This window comes from Natator depressus, chromosome 8 (assembly GCF_965152275.1).
Source record: "Natator depressus isolate rNatDep1 chromosome 8, rNatDep2.hap1, whole genome shotgun sequence".
Taxonomy (NCBI): Eukaryota; Metazoa; Chordata; order Testudines; family Cheloniidae; genus Natator; species Natator depressus.
The window spans coordinates 91288096-91308318 of NC_134241.1; the positions used below are offsets into that span (position 1 = coordinate 91288096).

The 20223-nt window shown below is 39.8% G+C and overlaps 1 protein-coding gene across 3 annotated transcripts in view; it reads right to left on the bottom strand.

Moving 5' to 3' along the window:
* HOOK1 (hook microtubule tethering protein 1) overlaps positions 1-20223 on the bottom strand; it is a 65759-nt gene that overhangs the window by 28157 nt on the left and 17379 nt on the right. For 2 of the 3 annotated variants that reach the window (XM_074961644.1, XM_074961642.1), the window contains exons 2-8: positions 14358-14443; positions 11534-11606; positions 11109-11159; positions 7992-8124; positions 6424-6491; positions 1765-1827; positions 668-751 (exon numbers count right to left, since the gene is read on the bottom strand). In XM_074961644.1, coding sequence (XP_074817745.1) covers positions 668-751; positions 1765-1827; positions 6424-6491; positions 7992-8124; positions 11109-11159; positions 11534-11606; positions 14358-14443 — 558 coding nt within the window. The remainder of the gene's footprint in view (positions 1-667; positions 752-1764; positions 1828-6423; positions 6492-7991; positions 8125-11108; positions 11160-11533; positions 11607-14357; positions 14444-20223) is intronic. The other variant, XM_074961643.1, reaches the window with a different exon arrangement.

The window sequence follows — 20223 nt, forward strand, 5'->3', positions numbered from 1 at the left end:
ACCTTAAATAACAGAAAGAGAATGGGAACACTATCATGCAGAGGAGAAGGATTACCTCACCTCACCTCGACTTTACTGATTTGTGAGTTGAAGTTAATACCACCATATAGAAAACTGTTAAAATATGCCCCATATTGAAACTCTACAAACAAGTGAGATAAAAAGTTACTTGATTACAGACTTTCTTCTTCTGCTTCCTACTGAAAATGGCTTTATTTCACCTTCAGTGAATGCAATCAGTCCATTATAATGAATTGGTTCTTAATATATTTTTAAAAGGGCTAAAGCTATTGTTAGCTGAAAATAAACTATGGAACATTTTTATAATATTTTTTACTATTCATAGCTACATGCTTGCAATGACTGCTTACTAACTGCAAGATATCAAGTTATTACACCAAGAAATCTTTCCTAATATGGGTTAGCAATATATTTTCCAATAGTCACAGGGGAGCTGAGCATGGATTTACATTAAAGGACAGTATTTCCAACAATAGCATATATGAAGCATTTCAGAGTGTGGAAGTTTTGTTTCAATACAAACTGAAAGAACAAAAAATTTATAGGTGAAATTTAATCTCTGAAGACATTGCATTTTGCAACTGTTTAACAGAGCTTCTATTTCTTGATGTCACATATTTGAAAAAGTAAGTGTGTGTCTCCTCACCTGCAGGTCTAGTTCTTGACATCTTTGCTTCAGTTCTTCTTTTTCTGCTAGTGCTTCTTGAAGGTGTTCCAGGGCTCTTTTCATCTTAAAAAAAAAAAAAAGATTTAATGCAAGTTAGATGTATTGAAATTAAGATTATTTTATATGCTCCCTATCTGTACAAGGAGAGACATGTAAGATACATATGACAGAGAGAGAGTAAGGCACATCTATACTGCAAAAACAGACAGAAAAAACTGTAGAACCAGGTTCTGAGATTTGCTGCCACAGAGGTGTTTGTTTTCATTTGCTTGCTTTTTTTTCTTTTCTTCCAGTGTAGACGTACTCGAAGTGACTTGCTTGCCTAAGGTCAGAGAGCATCTGCAGCAGGGCAGAGAACTGAACCCGAGACTCCAGCATACAAGACAAGCAACCAGGCTACTGACCATCCTTCCTCGGATAGCAATAGGAAGGTCCATGTCATCATAGGGGAAACATCTGAGCTCTTTCTTGGGGAGTGCTTTTAAATTAATGATAATTATAACTTCAAGAACAGAACTCTGGGTTTGGGATCACATAGAACTCAAATATTTTCCAGGATCTCTCTGCAGTATCTGTACTCATCTACACTTTCTAACCTAAATGGAGGTTGATAGCAGCCTTACTCCTTGCTCTTCCTGTCATATCCTCTCGCAGTCTCTACTCAGGCAACAGAGATGATAAGATCAGCCATTTCACGTCTTTTTAAAAAAAGCTAAGTTTATGTGCACTGCTTTACTCAGCCATTCACCTACCTCTTGCACTATGGGTGACAATGAAAGATAAGAGTTAAATTTACTCTAACTTCCTAGGGTAGCAACAGCATGTTGCTCTGCCTTTTGTGAAATACAAGTCTGGGCATTGATTTTGGTAAGCCGGTCTGAAGGAAAAAACCACTGGCTGTATAAAGCAAGAAGCAAGTTAATTTGTATAGATGAAGGACTGAAACGTCTTTCTTTGGAGATGATGGGAGAGGCACCTTTGTGTCTACTCTCTGAATTTTCAAGCATGATGTGAATAAATTATTTTTGAAACTCTTAACATTGCTTTGACTATTATAACAAACATAAAGCAATTACCTGTTGCTCCATTTCACCAGATGTATCATTTGTGACAGAACTCAGTATTTCCTTGCTCATGAGCTAAAAAAAAACCAAAAATGCCACATACATTATATCTGTTTGCACTATTTTACTATAGAGCTAGTGACTTCTGTTATTGAATAAAAACTTGGATTTACCACCTCTCCCCCATTTAACTTCAGTAGTTGTTAGTGGACAGATACAGAAGTTTCCTGCATATCCTTGGGAAACGTTATTGAATTAAGGTTAAGTATTTTTGGGGGTGTCATAAATATAAAGGGAAGCGTAAACACCTTTAAAAGCCCTCCTGGCCAGAGGAAAAACCCTTTCACCTGTAAAGGGTTAAGAAGCTAGGATAACCTTGCTGGCACCTGACCAAAATGACCAATGAGGAGACAAGATACTTTCAAAGCTGGAGGGGGGGAGAAACAAAGGTTTGCTCTGTCTGTGTGTTGTTTTTGCCAGGAACAGAAAAGGAATGGAGTGTTAGAACTTAGTAAGTAATCTAGCTAGATATGCATTAGATTCTGTTTTGTTTAAATGGCTGATAAAATAAGCTGTGCTGAATGGAATGGATATTCCTGTTTTTGTGTCTTTTTGTAACTTAAGGTTTTGCCTAGAGGGATTCTCTATGTTTTGAATCTGATTACCCTGTAAGGTATTTACCATCCTGATTTTACAGAGGTGATTCTTTTACTTTTTCTTCAATTAAAATTCTTCTTTTAAGAACCTGACTGCTTTTTTCATTGTTCTTAAGATCCGAGGGTTTGGGTCTGTGTTCACCAATGCAAATTGGTGAGGATTTTTATCAAACCTTCCCTAGGAAAGGGGGTGTAGGGTTTGGGGAGGATTTTGGGCGGAAAGATGTTTCCAAGTGGGCTCTTTCCTGGTTATATATTTGTTAGATGCTTGGTGGTGGCAGCGATAAAGTCCAAGGGCAAAAGGTAAAATAGTTTGTACCTTGGGGAAGTTTTAACCTAAGCTGGTAAAAATAAGCTTAGGGGGTTTTTCATGCAGGTCCCCACATCTGTACCCTAGAGTTCAGAGTGGGGAAGGAACCTTGACAGGGGTCCATTGTATTAAATGAATGGTTTATGTATTATTGTGAGCCAGGACTGCACATAACTTTTCTAAGGGGGAAATGTGATGTGAGGCCTGGGAGTACAAAGGATTATATTGAAAATGTGCCAGACAAGAATGGACTTTTGGGACACCAAGTTTGAAGTGGATTTCCTGGGGAATACCTAGGAAGAGGTTAATGAAAATTCCCACCTCCACTTATGCAAAAACTCAGCCTTCTGAAACTATGCCCTAAGGAGTGTACCAAGTCTGCTGATTATCTGTTCCCAGAGATAGGAGATGAAAGGCCCGAAGTATATTAAGAAACGGTGAACTTCCCAACCAGAGTTCTGAATCTGAGAAAGCTATGAACTCTTAATCACAGAGAAAACCCAGTTGTGGGTTTTGAAGGACTGAAACCTATCAGAGCTTGAGTCTGGAGTTGGGGGTAACCACTGGTAAACTTTTTCATGCATGAAGGTTCTTTTATTGTTTAATATGTTTTCCCTGTAATGCTTTCACATTAAGACTAAAGAAAGAGCTGTGTGGTAACTTATGATTGCAAGCCATGCACTAGTCATAGCTTCTGGGAAAAAACGCGAAGTGCAGACCCTGTCTTTCTGGGGATAACAGTATAGGTAGGGAACCATGAAGCCTGAAAGAACCGCCAGTCAGGAGAGAGGGAGATGAGGGTCTTCATGCAAGAGAGGTGATGGCTGGGAGCCTGGAATGGATGCCCTTGGTGGACCACGGAGGGGGAATACAGATGCAGATGCCCTGAAACTGTGACAATTAGTATTTGGGTATTACACTGTTACACTTAACTGTTAATTCAAGATCTACAGTAGCCAGAGAAAGTACTCTGTTCTTTTAACAAAACAGATGTAGTAACTTTATGGGTTAAATTTTGGCTCCACTGAAATCAATGGCAAAACTCTCATCAATTTCAATGTGGACAGATGTCCACCCAATGTCCACCTAGTGACAGAGGATGTGGAAAAAGCTAATGTACTCAATGCTTTTTTTGCCTCTGTTTTCACTAACAAGGTCAGCTCCCAGACTGCTGCGCTGGGCATCACAGAATGGGGAAGAGATGGCCAGCCCTCTGTGGAGATAGAGGTGGTTAGGGACTATTTAGAAAAGCTGGACGTGCACAAGTCCATGGGGCCGGACGAGTTACATCCGAGAGTGCTGAAGGAATTGGCAGCTGTGATTGCAGAGCCCTTGGCCATTATCTTTGAAAACTCGTGGCGAACGGGGGAAGTCACGGATGACTGGAAAAAGGCTAATGTAGTGCCAATCTTTAAAAAAGGGAAGAAGGAGGATCCTGGGAACTACAGGCCAGTCAGCCTCACCTCAGTCCCTGGAAAAATCATGGAGCAGGTCCTCAAAGAATCAATCCTGAAGCACTTACATGAGAGGAAAGTGATCAGGAACAGTCAGCATGGATTCACCAAGGGAAGGTCATGCCTGACTAATCTAATCGCCTTTTATGATGAGATTACTGGTTCTGTGGATGAAGGGAAAGCAGTGGATGTATTGTTTCTTGACTTTAGCAAAGCTTTTGACACGGTCTCCCACAGTATTCTTGTCAGCAAGTTAAGGAAGTATGGGCTGGATGAATGCACTATAAGGTGGGTAGAAAGCTGGCTAGATTGTCGGGCTCAACGGGTAGTGATAAATGGCTCCATGTCTAGTTGGCAGCTGGTGTCAAGTGGAGTGCCCCAGGGGTCGGTCCTGGGGCCGGTTTTGTTCAATATCTTCATAAATGATCTGGAGGATGGTGTGGATTGAACTCTCAGCAAATCTGCAGATGATACTAAACTGGGAGGAGTGGTAGATACGCTGGAGGGGAGGGATAGGATACAGAAGGACCTAGACAAATTGGAGGATTGGGCCAAAAGAAATCTGATGAGGTTCAATAAGGATAAGTGCAGGGTCCTGCACTTAGGATGGAAGAATCCAATGCACCGCTACAGACTAGGAACTGAATGGCTAGGCAGCAGTTCTGCGGAAAAGGACCTAGGGGTGACAGTGGACGAGAAGCTGGATATGAGTCAACAGTGTGCCCTTGTTGCCAAGAAGGCCAATGGCATTTTGGGATGTATAAGTAGGGGCATAGCGAGCAGATCGAGGGATGTGATCGTTCCCCTCTATTCGACACTGGTGAGGCCTCATCTGGAGTACTGTGTCCAGTTTTGGGCCCCACACTACAAGAAGGATGTGGATAAATTGGAGAGAGTCCAGCGAAGGGCAACAAAAATGATTAGGGGTCTAGAGCACATGACTTATGAAGAGAGGCTGAGGGAGCTGGGATTGTTTAGTCTGCAGAAGAGAAGAATGAGGGGGGATTTGATAGCTGCTTTCAACTACCTGAAAGGGGGTTCCAAAGAGGATGGCTCTAGACTGTTCTCAATGGTAGCAGATGACAGAACGAGGAGTAATGGTCTCAAGTTGCAATGGGGGAGGTTTAGATTGGATATTAGGAAAAACTTTTTCACTAAGAGGGTGGTGAAACACTGGAATGCGTTACCTAGGGAGGTGGTAGAATCTCCTTCCTTAGAGGTTTTTAAGGTCAGGCTTGACAAAGCCCTGGCTGGGATGATTTAACTGGGAATTGGTCCTGCTTCGAGCAGGGGGTTGGACTAGATGACCTTCTGGGGTCCCTTCCAACCCTGATATTCTATGATTCTATGAGTTTAATCAGCATTAGCAGCTGTCACACTCCAATATTTCTTCGATAAATTGTCATGCAGGGAACAACTGGAAGACTAGTATAGAGTACTGGATACGGTGTTTGCCAACTACCACAGCTAATAAGCTTTGCCTCTTACTCAAAAAAAAAAAAAAAAAAAAAAAAAAGAGTCATAGCACTAGACCCAGACTTTAGCCAGAAGTTCAACAGGTCAAAATATGTAGCAAACAAAATTCTGATTAGCAGAATTATTACCTACACACAAAACCTTAGTACCCTTAAACACAACTGGTTTCTTAACTATCGAAACTAAAGTTGTATTAAGTTTTATTACTGGATATATTTTCAGTGCAGGATAGGTGTTAGTAGAATCATAGAAGATTAGGGTTGGAAGAGACCTCAGGAGGTCATCTCGTCCAACCCCCTGCTCAAAGCAGGACCAGGACCAACCCCAACTAAATCAGGACCAACCCCAATTAAATCAAAGAACTCCAAGTAAAACAGACTTCAAAGAAGCAGACTTTACCAAACTCAGAACTGGTAGGTAAGGTCCCATGGGAAAAAGAAGTTCAGGAGAGCTGGTCCCGTGCAGAAGTCAGAGCAGTTTAAGGGCTGCCCTAACTTCTATCTGCTTTTAACAGCCCTCTAAGGACCAACACTCAAGTGAGGATCCCCAGAACACAAAGTGTGCTCTGGCACAAGAGCTGAATTGAGAACAGATAGCATAGAGCTGTTTACAAGACACAAGGGGAATGCCCAACTGCCTTTAAGGAAGCTTTCTGGTTCCGTTTTGCTGGTGATCAATGCAAAACAGCTGGAAAGGGAAGAGGGGCAGGGTGTAAAGATCTGGCTCTATACATTTACATTCAAGATTTCCTGTTTATACATGAATTACTACTTACCTCTTGAATAGCAGCCATAACAACATGTTGAACAGATTCTTCTAGGGTCATTATATTTTGTATATGTTCTGTAATGGCGAAAAAGTATTTGCAATAATTTACTTATGACAACATTTACCGTAAAATGGCTTGAAGTGGCATATGTTCTGCCCTTTCCACAAAGCAGATATCAATGTAACAAAGAACATGATAATTCTATGACAAATCATTTCCAAAAAAGTTATTGCTCTTATTAAGAATAGTTTCAGTGATGCTGACATATTAGTAAATATGGAGTGAGGCCCTATATACATAGGCCCAATTCTCCCATACGTTTACTCACATAATTTCAATGGGTTGTATCATATGGAAGTTTGCAAGATTAGATTAAGGACAAATTTTTCCTTCCAAGGTAGGCATATAGCCAAGAGAGAATTTGGCCTTTTGAACATACTAGGACTAGAATATTACTGCATAATGTTTTTGACTGCTAACTAAGAAAAAAGAAGACTGACCGACCAGATCTAAAGCTTTACAATGCAACTTTTTCCACAAAGGCACCTGTTGTTTTATAGCACAGATAGCTTATGTTATGCATTGCAAAAGCTGTAGTTTCTATTTACACCATTTCACAACACAAAATTAAACTACTATTTAAGACAGAAGGTCTTCATTTAAACTCACAGGAGACCAAAATTCAAACTAAGGCTTTTCATTCCAGTATGAAAGTTGTAAATTTTACAACACATGACATATTAGAACAATTTAACATCTTATTTACCATGAGTACTTCTGAAATTTACAGTATGTACAAAGGAGTGAAAAGCCTTTAAATATCTACATTTCCAAAGTTTTGCCAGTTTACATTTGACCCTACTGTGTCAGTTTTATTTGGTTTGTTTGAGTTTTCAAATTTTTTGGTGGAGAAACACTTGTCACTGAGATAGCACACGAACCGTGGTAGATGAAATGTCATCACTAAATGTTTTAATTCTCAATGCAGGATGATACCACTTTGCTAAATAATCACTGATGCAAAAGAGACTTTCAATAAAAAAAAGCCATTTAATTAATGATCAAAGCGTTTTCCTGCACTGTAATGGGTGCTTATGTGGGCATTAACAAACAAAAAGCAATCATCTTAGACCTTTACAGATAAATAAGAGATACATTTTAAAACCAATAGTTTAAGTTATTCATTTGTAAATTTTATGCCTGGGCACATATTTTGTTATCAATCCAGGATTTTATAAAGTATAAGTAATAAATGTAAAAGTCACTTTCCAGTTCACTTTTAACAAAAAATATTTGACGCCAAGCTGAGAACCTGTATGCAGACACTTTCTAAAGTTATTATTAGTTTTCACAAACTCCAATTTCAAAGAGTTTATGATAATAATATTGTACAACACATTAGCACAGAGAGGCTAACACCTACTGTTTGATTCAGGAACAGAAAGTATTTTTTAAATGTGACATCAATTCCATCTTATTCTGTATGTGTGCTACTATTTGCTATTTCCTACAGTAAGGGTTGCCTCAGGAGGTTGTTCCTAGGTATAGCTTCAACAGGTGAAAACAGCATGTACCTTGTTTCTTTTCACAGTTGACTGCACAACCTAAAATAAGCTGCAGTAACCTGCCCAGCTCTGTAGGATCTGAATGTTCAGATATCTGATTTAAGTCAGGAACAAGTTCTTCTGAAATCTGCTGACCTAAAAACTGCAAAATATAAAAGATAAGTTTGGCATTTCAATTATATGCATGATGAAGATTTAGCATCCATATACATATTAATCTATCATGCAAAAAAAGATCTGGCCTGGAAAACACAGTCTGGACAAAAAAACTGGAGATATTACTGGAGGTAAATATGATCTTTGGAGACAGATGAGGAAAGACCCTAGACACCACTTTGGGTTACTATACACAGAAGAACTACTTAGTCTGTCACCCAGCCTTTTGCTAATGGTAACATACTCAGGTAGCAATACTGAATTAAGGAAATAAGACTATGAAGAAAAATAGTAAGAAATTTGAAAAGGCCTAGAAAAACAAAATAGCTGGAGGGATGTATAGCTTTAAAGCAGTATCTCCAGGAAAACCCCCTAAAAAAAAAAAAAAAAAAAAACCACGCACCCAAAACACACATACACCACCCATGAAAATGTGCCCTACTATATGTTAATACAAAAAGGCCTACATTACACCTAGATTCTACGGTGATGAGTTCTTTAAAATGGATATGCAATAGCAATGCACTAACTGCACAAAATTCAGGGGTTTTATACCTGCTCAGCCCCTTGAACATAAGTATTATATGATCACTAGTTACATGTTCCTGGAACAGGTGAGCAATAATACAAAATACTGTTTCTACATTTTACATCAATGGTCTCCAACCTTTTTACACCCAAGATCACTTTTTGAATTTAAGGACAACCCACGATCTACGCTGCCCCTTCCCTGAGGCCCCGTCCCTTCCCCAAAGTCCCACCCCACTCACTCCATTCCCCCCCGCCCTCCCCCATCACTCGCTCTCCCCCACCTTCACTCGCTTTCACCAGGCTGGGGTAGGGGGTTGGGGTTCGGGAGGGGATGCGGGCTCTGGGCTGGGGCCGAGAGTTTCACAATGTGGGAGGGGGCTCTAGGCTGAGCCTGGGGCAGAGGGTTGGGATGCAGGAGGGGGTAAGGAGTGCAAGCTCTGGGAGGGAGTTTGGGTGCAGGAGGGGGCTCCAGACTGGGGCAGAGTGTTGGGGTGTAGGTGGGGATACGGGGTGCTGGCTCTGGGAGGGGGGTGAGGGCTGGGATGCAGGAAGGGGTGGAGGTGCTCGTCCTGGGAGGAGGGTCAGGGCTGGGGCTTAGGGTGCAGGAGGGGGTTCAGGGTGCAAGAAGGGGCTCGGGGTGCTGGCTCCAGGAGGGGGCTCAGGGCTGGGGTGCAGCCTCCCGCCGGGCAGCACTTACCTCCAAAGGCTCTCGGTCAGTGGCGCAGCGTGGCTGCCACTAAGGCAGGCTCTCTGCCTACCTTGGCCCCATGCCACTCCTGGAAAGGGCCAAGGCGCCCCTGCAGCCCCTGGGGGCGGGGAGCACGTGGCTGTGTGTGATGCCCCTCTCTGCAAGCACCGCCCCCACAGATCCCCATTCCCAGCCAATGGGAGCTGTGGGGACAGTGCTTACAGACAGGAGCAGCGTGTGGCGGCAGACCCCGACCCCCCACCCCCAGGCTGCGCTGGCCGCTTCCAGGAGCGGCGTGGGGCCGGGGCAGCAGGGAGCCTATCTTGGTGGCAGCTCAGCTGCACACTGGAGATTGTGATAGACTGGGAGATCCTCCAGGATCGACCAGTCGATCACAATTGACCGGTTGGTGAAAGCTGTTTTAGATAAACACAACTGACAATCTTAGTGGGAGAGAAGGACATAAAAAAGTTGTTTGTTTTCATTATTATCCTGTGTTTGTCAAATGGAAGCTGGTTATCTTGCACATAATCACAGAATGAAATATCTTTTTGTTTAAAAAAAAAAAGAAGTGTTCAAGTAGGCAGAATTAGGGTTACTGTGGGAATCTTAACTTTAAACTGCCTCACTTTATAGCAATTCAAGGCTCAAGATTGGGTGGTGTATTAACCGTTGTCATTTAGTATCCTTTTCTTAACAATCTAACAGAAAAAGTACTGTGATCAAATTATTATTTTGTCAAAACCTGAATGTGCATTTATTTAAGTGTCTGATCAATTTATTCAAGTTTTTTTTTTGCCCCCTCCCTGCAAGTTTTCCAGAACAATTTGCGTTGAGTCTTTAAACAGAGATTTGAAATTTTAGCCCAAGAGATTGCTTTGGAAAGTGACAATAAGGAGCTCTGAATAGAAGTGACTATCTCTCAGTCACGAGTAAAGCAAAATTATCCAATGAGTAAGTGGATTCTGGCAAAAATAAATACTGATTTTGAAAGCGTACCGTGGAGAAAAGTAACTAAGTGAATAAATATCAAATAAGATTATCCTTGCTTATTTCAAAAAAAAAAACAAAAAAAAAAACCACACGCAAAAAATTAAAAGCTTTCAGGCTACCCATGAAGCTAAGAGAATCAGTTTTTTCTATTTGCAGAATCTAAGAGCAGCAGCACAAATTGTTTCACAGGATGTTCTCCCCCCCCCCGGGGATTTCTCATCCAAATAGTTATAAGGCCTAGCTCTAGTTAGCTTTTAAAGCCAAATAAGGTCGCATACTTTTCCACAAAAGGATGCTTTTATAAATATGCAATATCAAAAGCCTCACTTTCTTCTTATATGGCAGCAAGCATGTTTCTGCAGGATGTGCAATTATTAATGTTGTAGTAAAGAGGCAGAACCAGGTTGTGGAGAATTTCATTTGCAGCTGGCTGAACACGTCTGCTGCTAAAAACATAATGGACTAGACAGTGTAAATTCACAGTGTTGAGTTCAACAGAGTTTCTATTACTTGGTCAAGTCACAGCATGCTTGAGAAATACCCATCACTCCACCCAAACAAGTTTTACACGCGGCCTCAGTATTTCTATATTGAGAGAATTTTCATTTATACCACGCGATAAACATACATTTCACAAAAAGAGTATCATTATAGGAACAGTTTAGTATTATTCTAGAGTCAGGATTAACTTTAGCAAAAAAGACCAATCCTTATGTGTTATATGAACAAAAACAACAAAACTGCTGCTTTTTCCATACCTCATGATAGTAGTCCATAATTCCTTGCAGAACCTTTTTCAGATTACTGGCCTAACAGTGTATAAAAGATAACATTGGTTATATGCTACTATTAAGAATAGATACTTTTCTCTGATAAAAAACAAAAGTATAATCTGACTGCATTTTATTTTTTATTTAAAAAAAATGTACACTGTAGTTTTATGACAAAAATATTTAATGAGGCTGGGACAAAATTAAGATGAGAAAGGAACTGCATGTGAGGTATAGATCATGGTAAAATATGTTCAAGTCGGTTATGTATAATTTGAATATGTGTGTTAATTATTGCTCTTTTTGACACACACACACCCCCCCAACACTACAACATAGTAATATTAGATAAACTCAGGAAAAATCATCCTAAGCAACTGTAAATAGCTTTTGCCAACTTTCATTTTTGGTACCTTTATTCTCCAATTGTCACCAACATCTTCTTTAATACGGCTTAGCCATGATTCATCAAACCAGGCAACATCTCTAGAATAAAAATAAAATGTATTTACTAAACATTAAAATGGCATAATTCAAATAAGACATCAGACCTCCAGCGTTAGTTTTATATTAGAAAATTCACTACAGTATCCAAAGAGGTACATTCTTGGAAATTTTCTGTCCTGGAGAGTGAATTCTACTGAACAAGACATCGAAGCTAGGTATCAGAGAATCACAGAATATCAGGGTTGGAAGGGACCTCAGGAGGTCATCTAGTCCAACCCCCTGCTCAAAGCAGGACCAATCCCCAACTAAATCATCCCAGCCAGGGCTTTGTCAAGCCTGACCTTAAAAACTTCGAAGGAAGGAGATTCCTTAGAAGACACTCCACTCTGCAGGGCAGAAGAAATTTTGAGGCTTCAAGAATATAGTGAATTAAAACACAAATATCTAAAATATTTCTTTACTGTGCCTAGTTTTTGTGCTTTGTAACATCAGACAAAAAAAATCACGTTTATGTTTAGAACAAACAATTTAAAAAAAAACTGAACTGACAAAAACCAGCTAGAGCAATTACAGTTAGAGTAAACATATTTAAACACTTATCCTATAGCAGTTTAATTAGTCAATGGAATTAGGAAAGAAAAAGTTATTTGTTCTAGATTGTCATTTTACATAACTTTTTCTATTTCTTTTCAGAGCCACTAATATAAGTTGTCCCACTGAATGGATCTTGCTCTCATTAAGAGACTTTGAGAGACTTTAAAGGCCAGTCCATATGCATGCTATTACTTTACCAATGGAACCATTTAACAATATTGGAATAAGTTATTAAACAATCAATTTGTAAGCACTTAGAGAATAACAGTGTTATAAGGAATAGCCAGCATGGGTTTGTCAAAAACAAATCATGCCAAACCAACCGAATTTCTTTCTTTGACAGGGTCACTGGCCTACCGTGCTGGGGGAAACAGTATACATGATACATCTTGATTTTAGTAAGGCTCTTGTCACAGTCCCACAAGATGTTCTCTAAACAAACTAGGGAAATGTGGTTGAGATGGAACTACTATAAAGTGGGTAAAGAACTGGCTGAGACACCGTACTCAAAGAGCAGTTATCAATGGTTCGTTGTCAAACTGTGAGGATGTAGTTACAGCAGGAAGACACTAACTAATCTCTGCTGATTGTGGTAGGTGCAGTTTGTTAACCCAGCCAAGATACAGAAGTGGGTGCTGCCCCTTTGGTCAGAGGATCTAGGCTAACCAGTCCTCGGGGAGCAACCCTAAGAGCAGTCAAACCGAAGGAGTAATTTTGGGCTTAAAGTTGTGTAACTTCACTTCAAATCATTTTGTTAAAGCCAAACCTTAAGAAGGTGGTTATCTTTGCCCTTATATAACATGTGTGTACTATGTTTTGGAGCAGGTTGGGAAAGACACCTGCTTACACTTATCAAATTGCTAATCACCAAAACTGTGTTTTTAAACAGTATATTGCTCCTCATTAAACCGTTCTTTTCTTATCTGAGCCAGCAGTAAAGTCACAATGCTGAGTTGAGGCATCACATTATTTCAGCGACAGTATGATGTTATGATCTTGTGTCTGAGCTGACTGCAGTTTCAAACAGTGCGCATGCCACCAAAGTGACATGTCCACTAGTGTTTGACTCTACTCCGCCATTCTAATCCCAATTCACTGTTGTAATCTTAGCAGAAGGACAGAAAAATATTTTCAATATCCCTCCCATTTTTAAATAGGGGTTTTCCCATGACCGCTTCAGTACTTGAACTATAAAAGCTCCCAATTACCCTTAAAACATAAGGGTCAAGGAGTTGGGCAAACCCAATAGCAGTACTACACAAAGACATGGAGGCTGAATTTCCAGTTCCTCTCTCTAAAAGGAAAGTAGAGCAAGGACTCAAGCACTGATATCCATGAAAATGGTGTCAAGAGAAATTAATTATGATCTTGTACTCCTTGCACATTCTGACCTGCATCTAGTTCCATGAGTACTGCTATTGGGAATTTAGGGATAGTTTGTCCCAATTAATTAACTGAGAAAACAAAAACAATTCATGAAGACACAGACAGAAAAGAGAACAGTGATGATCCTAATGTTTGTATTCCATATCATTTTTTCCACCATGAACAAGACACAAAGATTCAATGTATGCTCCCAAAACCTTTTCCCATTAGGCTATTCTGTAATAAGAGAGACAAGATGGGTGAGTTAATATCTTTTATTGGACCAACTTCTGTTGGTGAAAGAGACAAGCTTTCAAACTCCTGAAGAAGAGCTCTTTGGAGCTCAAAAGCTTCTCTATTTCACCAACAGAAATTGGGCCAATAAAAGATATTAACTCACGCATCTTGTCTCTCTCATATCCTGAGACCAACACAACTACAACAATACTGCAAACATATTCTGTAATAAATCCATTTTCCATCGCAAACTAGTTCTGAACAATCTATGGGACAGAAGGGAAAATCTGTGCTTCAGCTATGCTTATACTAAAAAAACCAAACTAAAAGCTCAGAGGAGAAGAGGGTGGAGAAATTACTCCAAACCATCCACTCTATCATGTTGTTGATATTCAGTCAGTATCAACCCCACTGTGACACCATAAAGGCATCTTTTTCGCTCAGTTACAACACCCATATCATACAAGTTGAGATATGTAACATTTTCTAGGAAGATATACTTTGTTATTCTGAATATCTTGTACTATGGTAAAAGAGTAAATAAGAACATAGAGTAATTTGACATATACTTTTTGAACTTAACTGTCAACTTACATTTGATGAAGTACCTGTGCCATTGCAACACCATTTGTCAAGTCTTGAACATCTTTGCAGGGTCCAGAGGTATTAAACGTCTGCAACTAAAGAAAGGCAAATAATATGTTTCCAGTTCAACATAAAAAGAGACAGGAAATTAGATACACGTCTCTATTTTTCCTTAGTATGAACCTTTAGTAAGATGCCTCTTTATTTTAAGTTGTCTGGAACATGAAAATCCCTTCCACAAACTAAATGTGTAAACTAAGCCAATAAACTATTTCTGCTCAATACTTTGACAGAAAAGCAATTACCAATATTGGTTTAAAATATTCAAATATGCTGACCTAGTGTTTTTTCATAGTAGTGGTATTCCTATCTCTCATTGTAAACTAAACTTGTGAATTAACATCAGTTTGAGAGACTGGTGCAACGTTTACTTGTTTCTTAAATTAGGTGACAAAGCTTTCATTCTGGATGTTTAAAAACCCTCATCAAAAATTTGCTTAAAAAATAATAAAAAGGGAGGCATCAAGAGAAATATTCTAATTTCAAACAATCCCAATTCAATCCTTCATAAAGTATATGTTAAATATAAATGCTCACCTCCCTTAAGACCTCTAAGATTATTGCAAAAAAAGTTATATAAAAACAGATGAAGATGTGTGTTTTTGGGTGGGGAAAAAACGTATGGATACAGAACAGTTATCGCATTCTTCAATCATTCTTCATTGTTTTTATATTCTTAGAGTGTGCAAGTGTTGCATACTGGAAACAAACTTGCTTGGAACATAGGAGATTCCAAAATCATCCTTACATTTTGGACTCCATATCAAACATATAACTAAAATTCATGAAACACTTCTTTAACATGTAACAGTATTTTGAAGCTCTTACAAAAGAGCTGGAATAGAAGAGCAGGAGAAAGGTACATAACAGACAATGAACATTTGAATTTCCTAATGGTTATATATAAAGAAGCGTTTCCCATTTAGTCTCTCATACCTGGATAGGGGGAGATGGAAGTGTCAGGCAACCTAACACCTTCCATTATAAAAAATGTCTTGAAACCTTTGTTTAAGAAGCTCCAACACCTCCATTTTCAGTTTGCAACCTAATTATACATCTTTTAATGCATTTTTGTATGAAATTACTATTTATATTACTGTAGTGCAGTGTTTCTCAAACTATTGTACTGGTGACCCCTTTCACATAGCAAACCTCTGAGTGCGACCCCCCCCCCTTATAAATGAAAAACACTAGTTTACATATTCAACACTATTATAAATGCTGGAGGCAAAGCGGGGTTGGGGTGGAGGCTGACAGCTCGCGAGCCCCCATGTAATAACCTCGCAACCCCCTGAGGGGTCCCAACCCCCATTTTGAGAACCTCTGCTGAAGTGCCAGAGGCTCCAATTAGAATTAAGGTCCCATTGTGCTAAATGCTACACACACACACACAGTGACAATCCCTGCCCCTAAGAGTTTATATCTAAGGGCTCAATCGTTGCTAAATTATGAGCCCAGTGCAAGGGACAGTGTTCTGTTATGCTCCACCAGGAGCAGCACAAAACATAAGAACATAAAAACGGCCATACTAGGTCAGACCAAAAGTCCATCTAGCCCCGTACCCTGTCTTCCGACAGTGGCCAATGCCAGGGGCTTTCAGAGGGAATGAACAGAACAGGTAATCACCAAGTGATCCATCCCGTTGCCCATTCCTAGCTTCTGGCAAGCAGAGGCTAGGGACACCATCCCTGCCCAGTCTGGCTAATAGCCACTGATGGACCTATCCTCCAAGAACTTATCTAGTTCTTTTTTGAACCTTGTTATAGTCTTTGCCTTCACAACATCCTCTGGCAAAGAATTCCACAAGTTAACTGCACTGTGTGAAGAAAAACTTCCTTTTGTTTGTTTGAAACCTGCTGCCTATTAATTTCATTTGGTGACCCCTAGTTCTTATTCCTGATTTACTTTCTCCACACCAGTCATGATTTTATAGACCTCTATCATTTCCCCCCTTACTCATCTTTTTTCCAAGCTGAAAAGTCCCCGTTTTATTAATCTCTTCTCATATGGAAACTGCTCCATGCCCCTAATAATTTGTTGCCCTTTTCTGTAACTTTTCTAATTCCAACATATGTTTTTTCTGGGACAGGGCAACCAGATCTGTACACAGTATTCAAGATGTGGGCATACCACGGATTTATATAGAGGTAATATGATATTTTCTGTCTTATTATCTATCCCTTTCTTCATAATTCCCAACATTCTGTTCGCTTTTTTAACTGCCGCTGCATATTGAGTGGATGTTTTCAGAGAACTATCCACAATGACTCCAAGATCTCTTTCTTGAGTGGTAATAGCTAATTTAGATCCCATCATTTTATATGTATAGTTGGGATTATGTTTTCCAATATAATATATGTTTTGCCTATATTAACACTGAATTTCATCTGCCATTTTGTTGCCCAGTCACCCAGTTTTGTGAGGTCCCTTTGTAACTCTTCGCAGTCTGCTTCGGAATTAACTTTCTTGAGCAGTTTTGTATCATCTGCAAATTTTGCCACCTCACTGTTTACCCCTTTTTCCAGATAATTTATGAATATGTTAAATAGGACTGGTCCCCATACAAATCCCTGGGGGACACCACTATTTACCCCTCTCAAATCTGAAAACTGTCCATTTATTCCTACCCTTTGTTTCCTATCTTTTAACCAGTTGCTGATCCATGAAACTACCTTCCCTCTTATCCCATGACAACTTACTTTGCTTAAGAGCCTTTAGTGAGGGACCTTGTCAAAGGCTTTCTGAAAATCTAAGTACACTTTATACACTGCATTACTGTTGTCCACACGCTTGTTGGCCCTTTCAAAGAATTCTAGTCAATTAATGGGGCATGATTTCCCTTTACAAAAACCATGTTGACTCTTTCCCAACAAATCGTGTTCATCTATGTATGTGTCTGACAATTCTGTTCTTTACTACAGTTTCAACCAATTTGCCTGGTACTGAAGTTAGGCTTACTGGCCTGTAATTGCCGGGATCGCCTCTGGGGCCTTTTAAAAAAAAATCCTAGAAGTCACATGCATACCTCCAACACTGACAGTGCTTCAATAGACATTTTTACATGCACAGTCTGGGATACACTGTGTCAAGTGCCTGATCATCTGCTTTGTGGATTCCTGTTATTGCTACAGATTTGCAGACAACACTTCTGCTCCATGCTCTGACTGGCCTCTAGTTAATTTCTGAGTACAGTTTTAACGTGTTGACTTCAATTTATAAAGCCGTAAAATATGCAGAGTCCTGGTTACCTTGGAGACCTCTCTACAAATGATAAAGCCGTTTCAGGAAAGGATTATCAATGGTGGAATTTTGCTTCTCCCATCCATTCGCCAAAGCTTGGATTTGTCGGCCTTTGGATAATATTGATTCATTCATCTATTCTCCCATGATTTGGCTATGATTATTTAGGCAGGGGTGGTGGGAGACCCTGTTTCAAGCTGTGGAAGCTTGAGACGACTGTTATGCATTGTGTTTTATAAAGATTGTCCATGGGCCCAGAACATAAGATGTTGCGTTTAAGTTGAAATAAGCAGGCAGAAAATGGCTCAAGCAAAAACAGAACATAATTGGAGTGTTTTATATTAAGATGTGGTTCTTATCCTCCATTACAATAGGTAGGTAACCACACAGTCAGTAGTCCCTGGTAGAATAAAAAGAAAGTTAGAGAAAACAGCCCTAGAACAGCTGTGGACTAGTCTCAACTTGTAACAGAGCAGCCCTCAACACACATCAGTCAATGTAAGGATGGGCTTAGAAGCCTAAGAGTCACGCCCGAGCAAATCTGAATTCAGACTTCCAGTGACATTATACTGGGAGAACATAATTTTCAGTTTATGGGCATTCATACCTAAAGATTGATGTGCATAGCAATGTGCCATACCACTTTACTTCTATAAACATTTTCAACCCTTGTTTAAGTAAGTAAACAAGGTCTTAATGAACCTTCTGACATGTAGTGTTACTTTATACATGCTGGTATCTCCTGGAATAGAAGCTGCTAATTAGGATTAAAAGGAAAGAAGCATTCGCCAAAAAGAACTTGCTCTCTGTTCTCCTTTGTTGTACAGGGTCACGTTTTGATAGCTGTGAGCAACATAGGCAACCAAGATAATCGGTTTATGTTCTTATGAGGCTATGCTCACTTTTGCCTGAGAGTTTTTTTTGTGTGCTTGCTAAGTATATCTTTGCCATTTAATTTGCTTCTAGGTATGCTAATATACATTTAGTATGGTTTAAGAGCAGCCTAGTGAGGAGCCTACTTCTGTTAGTCTTTAAGGTGCCACCAGACTCCTCCTCGTTTTTGTGGATACAGACTAAGACGGCTACCCCTCTGATACTTGGTACTCCTGCAGTGTGTTTTTAAACTCATCATTGCTGGTAATGGCAATATGAAAGTAAATAGCAAGGTTTTTTGTTTTTTTAATATTATATAGGTCTGAGTAATTTTCCAAGATTTACAGGCTGATTTTGGACCTCTGAAGACAATGGAGGTTTGCAACTGACTTCAGTGGAAGCAGGATCCATTACTTGCAGTAGAATCATTTATAGAAAAATGACAGGAACTTTGCTAAACTGACACTGTGAAGAGAAATATATCCTGGAAATATTCTTTCCCCCTCCCCATAGCCTACAGAAGTCAAAGGCACTGCAAAGGACCAGGGGGATGATTCTCCTAGTGCAGTGTAGGGCTGCCACAAGCACTGCAGTCCATAGGCAATCTCTGATAGGCTGGTGCAAGTTAGAGCATGCAGGAACAGCTCTCACTTGTGCTGGGGCCCATTTTAGCACCCAGTACAGCCCAGAATCCAACTTAAATCACCTTTGCTCCCCACTCCATTGGGTGGGGCACAAACTTTATGACGTAGAAGCACAACTATTAGGCTGATGCATTGCATATGCTTTGAAGGATGTATTACACATCTTACGACATAATTCTTAATGTGATTTCTCCTAAGAAGTTGCATGTTCCATCATCAAATAGCTATACATTTTTAAGTAGGACCATACTTATATCTAGTTATCAGATAGGTTTCTAGTTTTCTGTGCTTGGATGAAGGGGGGAAAAACTGAATTTCTACCTGGGGATCCAATCTGGAGGCTCTCCAGCAGCTACCACAGCTAAATTAGTTATGAGGACAGGTTCTACAGGTTTAGCCTCCAAAGAGATTTTGAATAGAAATGTTTACAGATTTTTTACAGGTGGGAGGAAAGAAAAGATTAGGACTAAGAAAATGCCCCAAACTAACATTATGCAGCCACTCACGGAGAGGAAGTCAACACTAAGAATGTTTATCAGTGCCAATTGGCTGAAACTATAAGTACAGAATATCTTAAATAAGGATTTCTTCCCCAGAGGCAGCGATTCAACATTCTATAATGCAGAATCTCTCTGCATCTTCCCCTGGGTTTGTGGGTGATCAAATAAGATTTTAAGACTGCAACTTCCATATATTCTAAATAAATCTCGACAATAACTTAAAAACCCCCCAGGTAGATGGCTTGAATATGGTGATCAATCTCATCTGCCGGAGTTATTCCTGACCTGCAGTACCATCTGCTAGAACTTGAGAGGATGAAATAGCTCCTCTAGATATCCAAGACTTTTTTCCTCCTTTGCTTATAAAAAGGTAGTAGAAGCACTCAAAGGCTTGGCTAAGAGCTATTTCCTTAGGTACTTACTGTCTCAAGCACATAAACTTTGGAATCACAGGAGTTAAGTTTTATATGTTTTGCACAAGAACGCTGGCTAAAAGACATTATAAGAAGTGTACATACTGAACAGAGGGAGAAAAAAAGTTTCCTGTCAGCATAACTA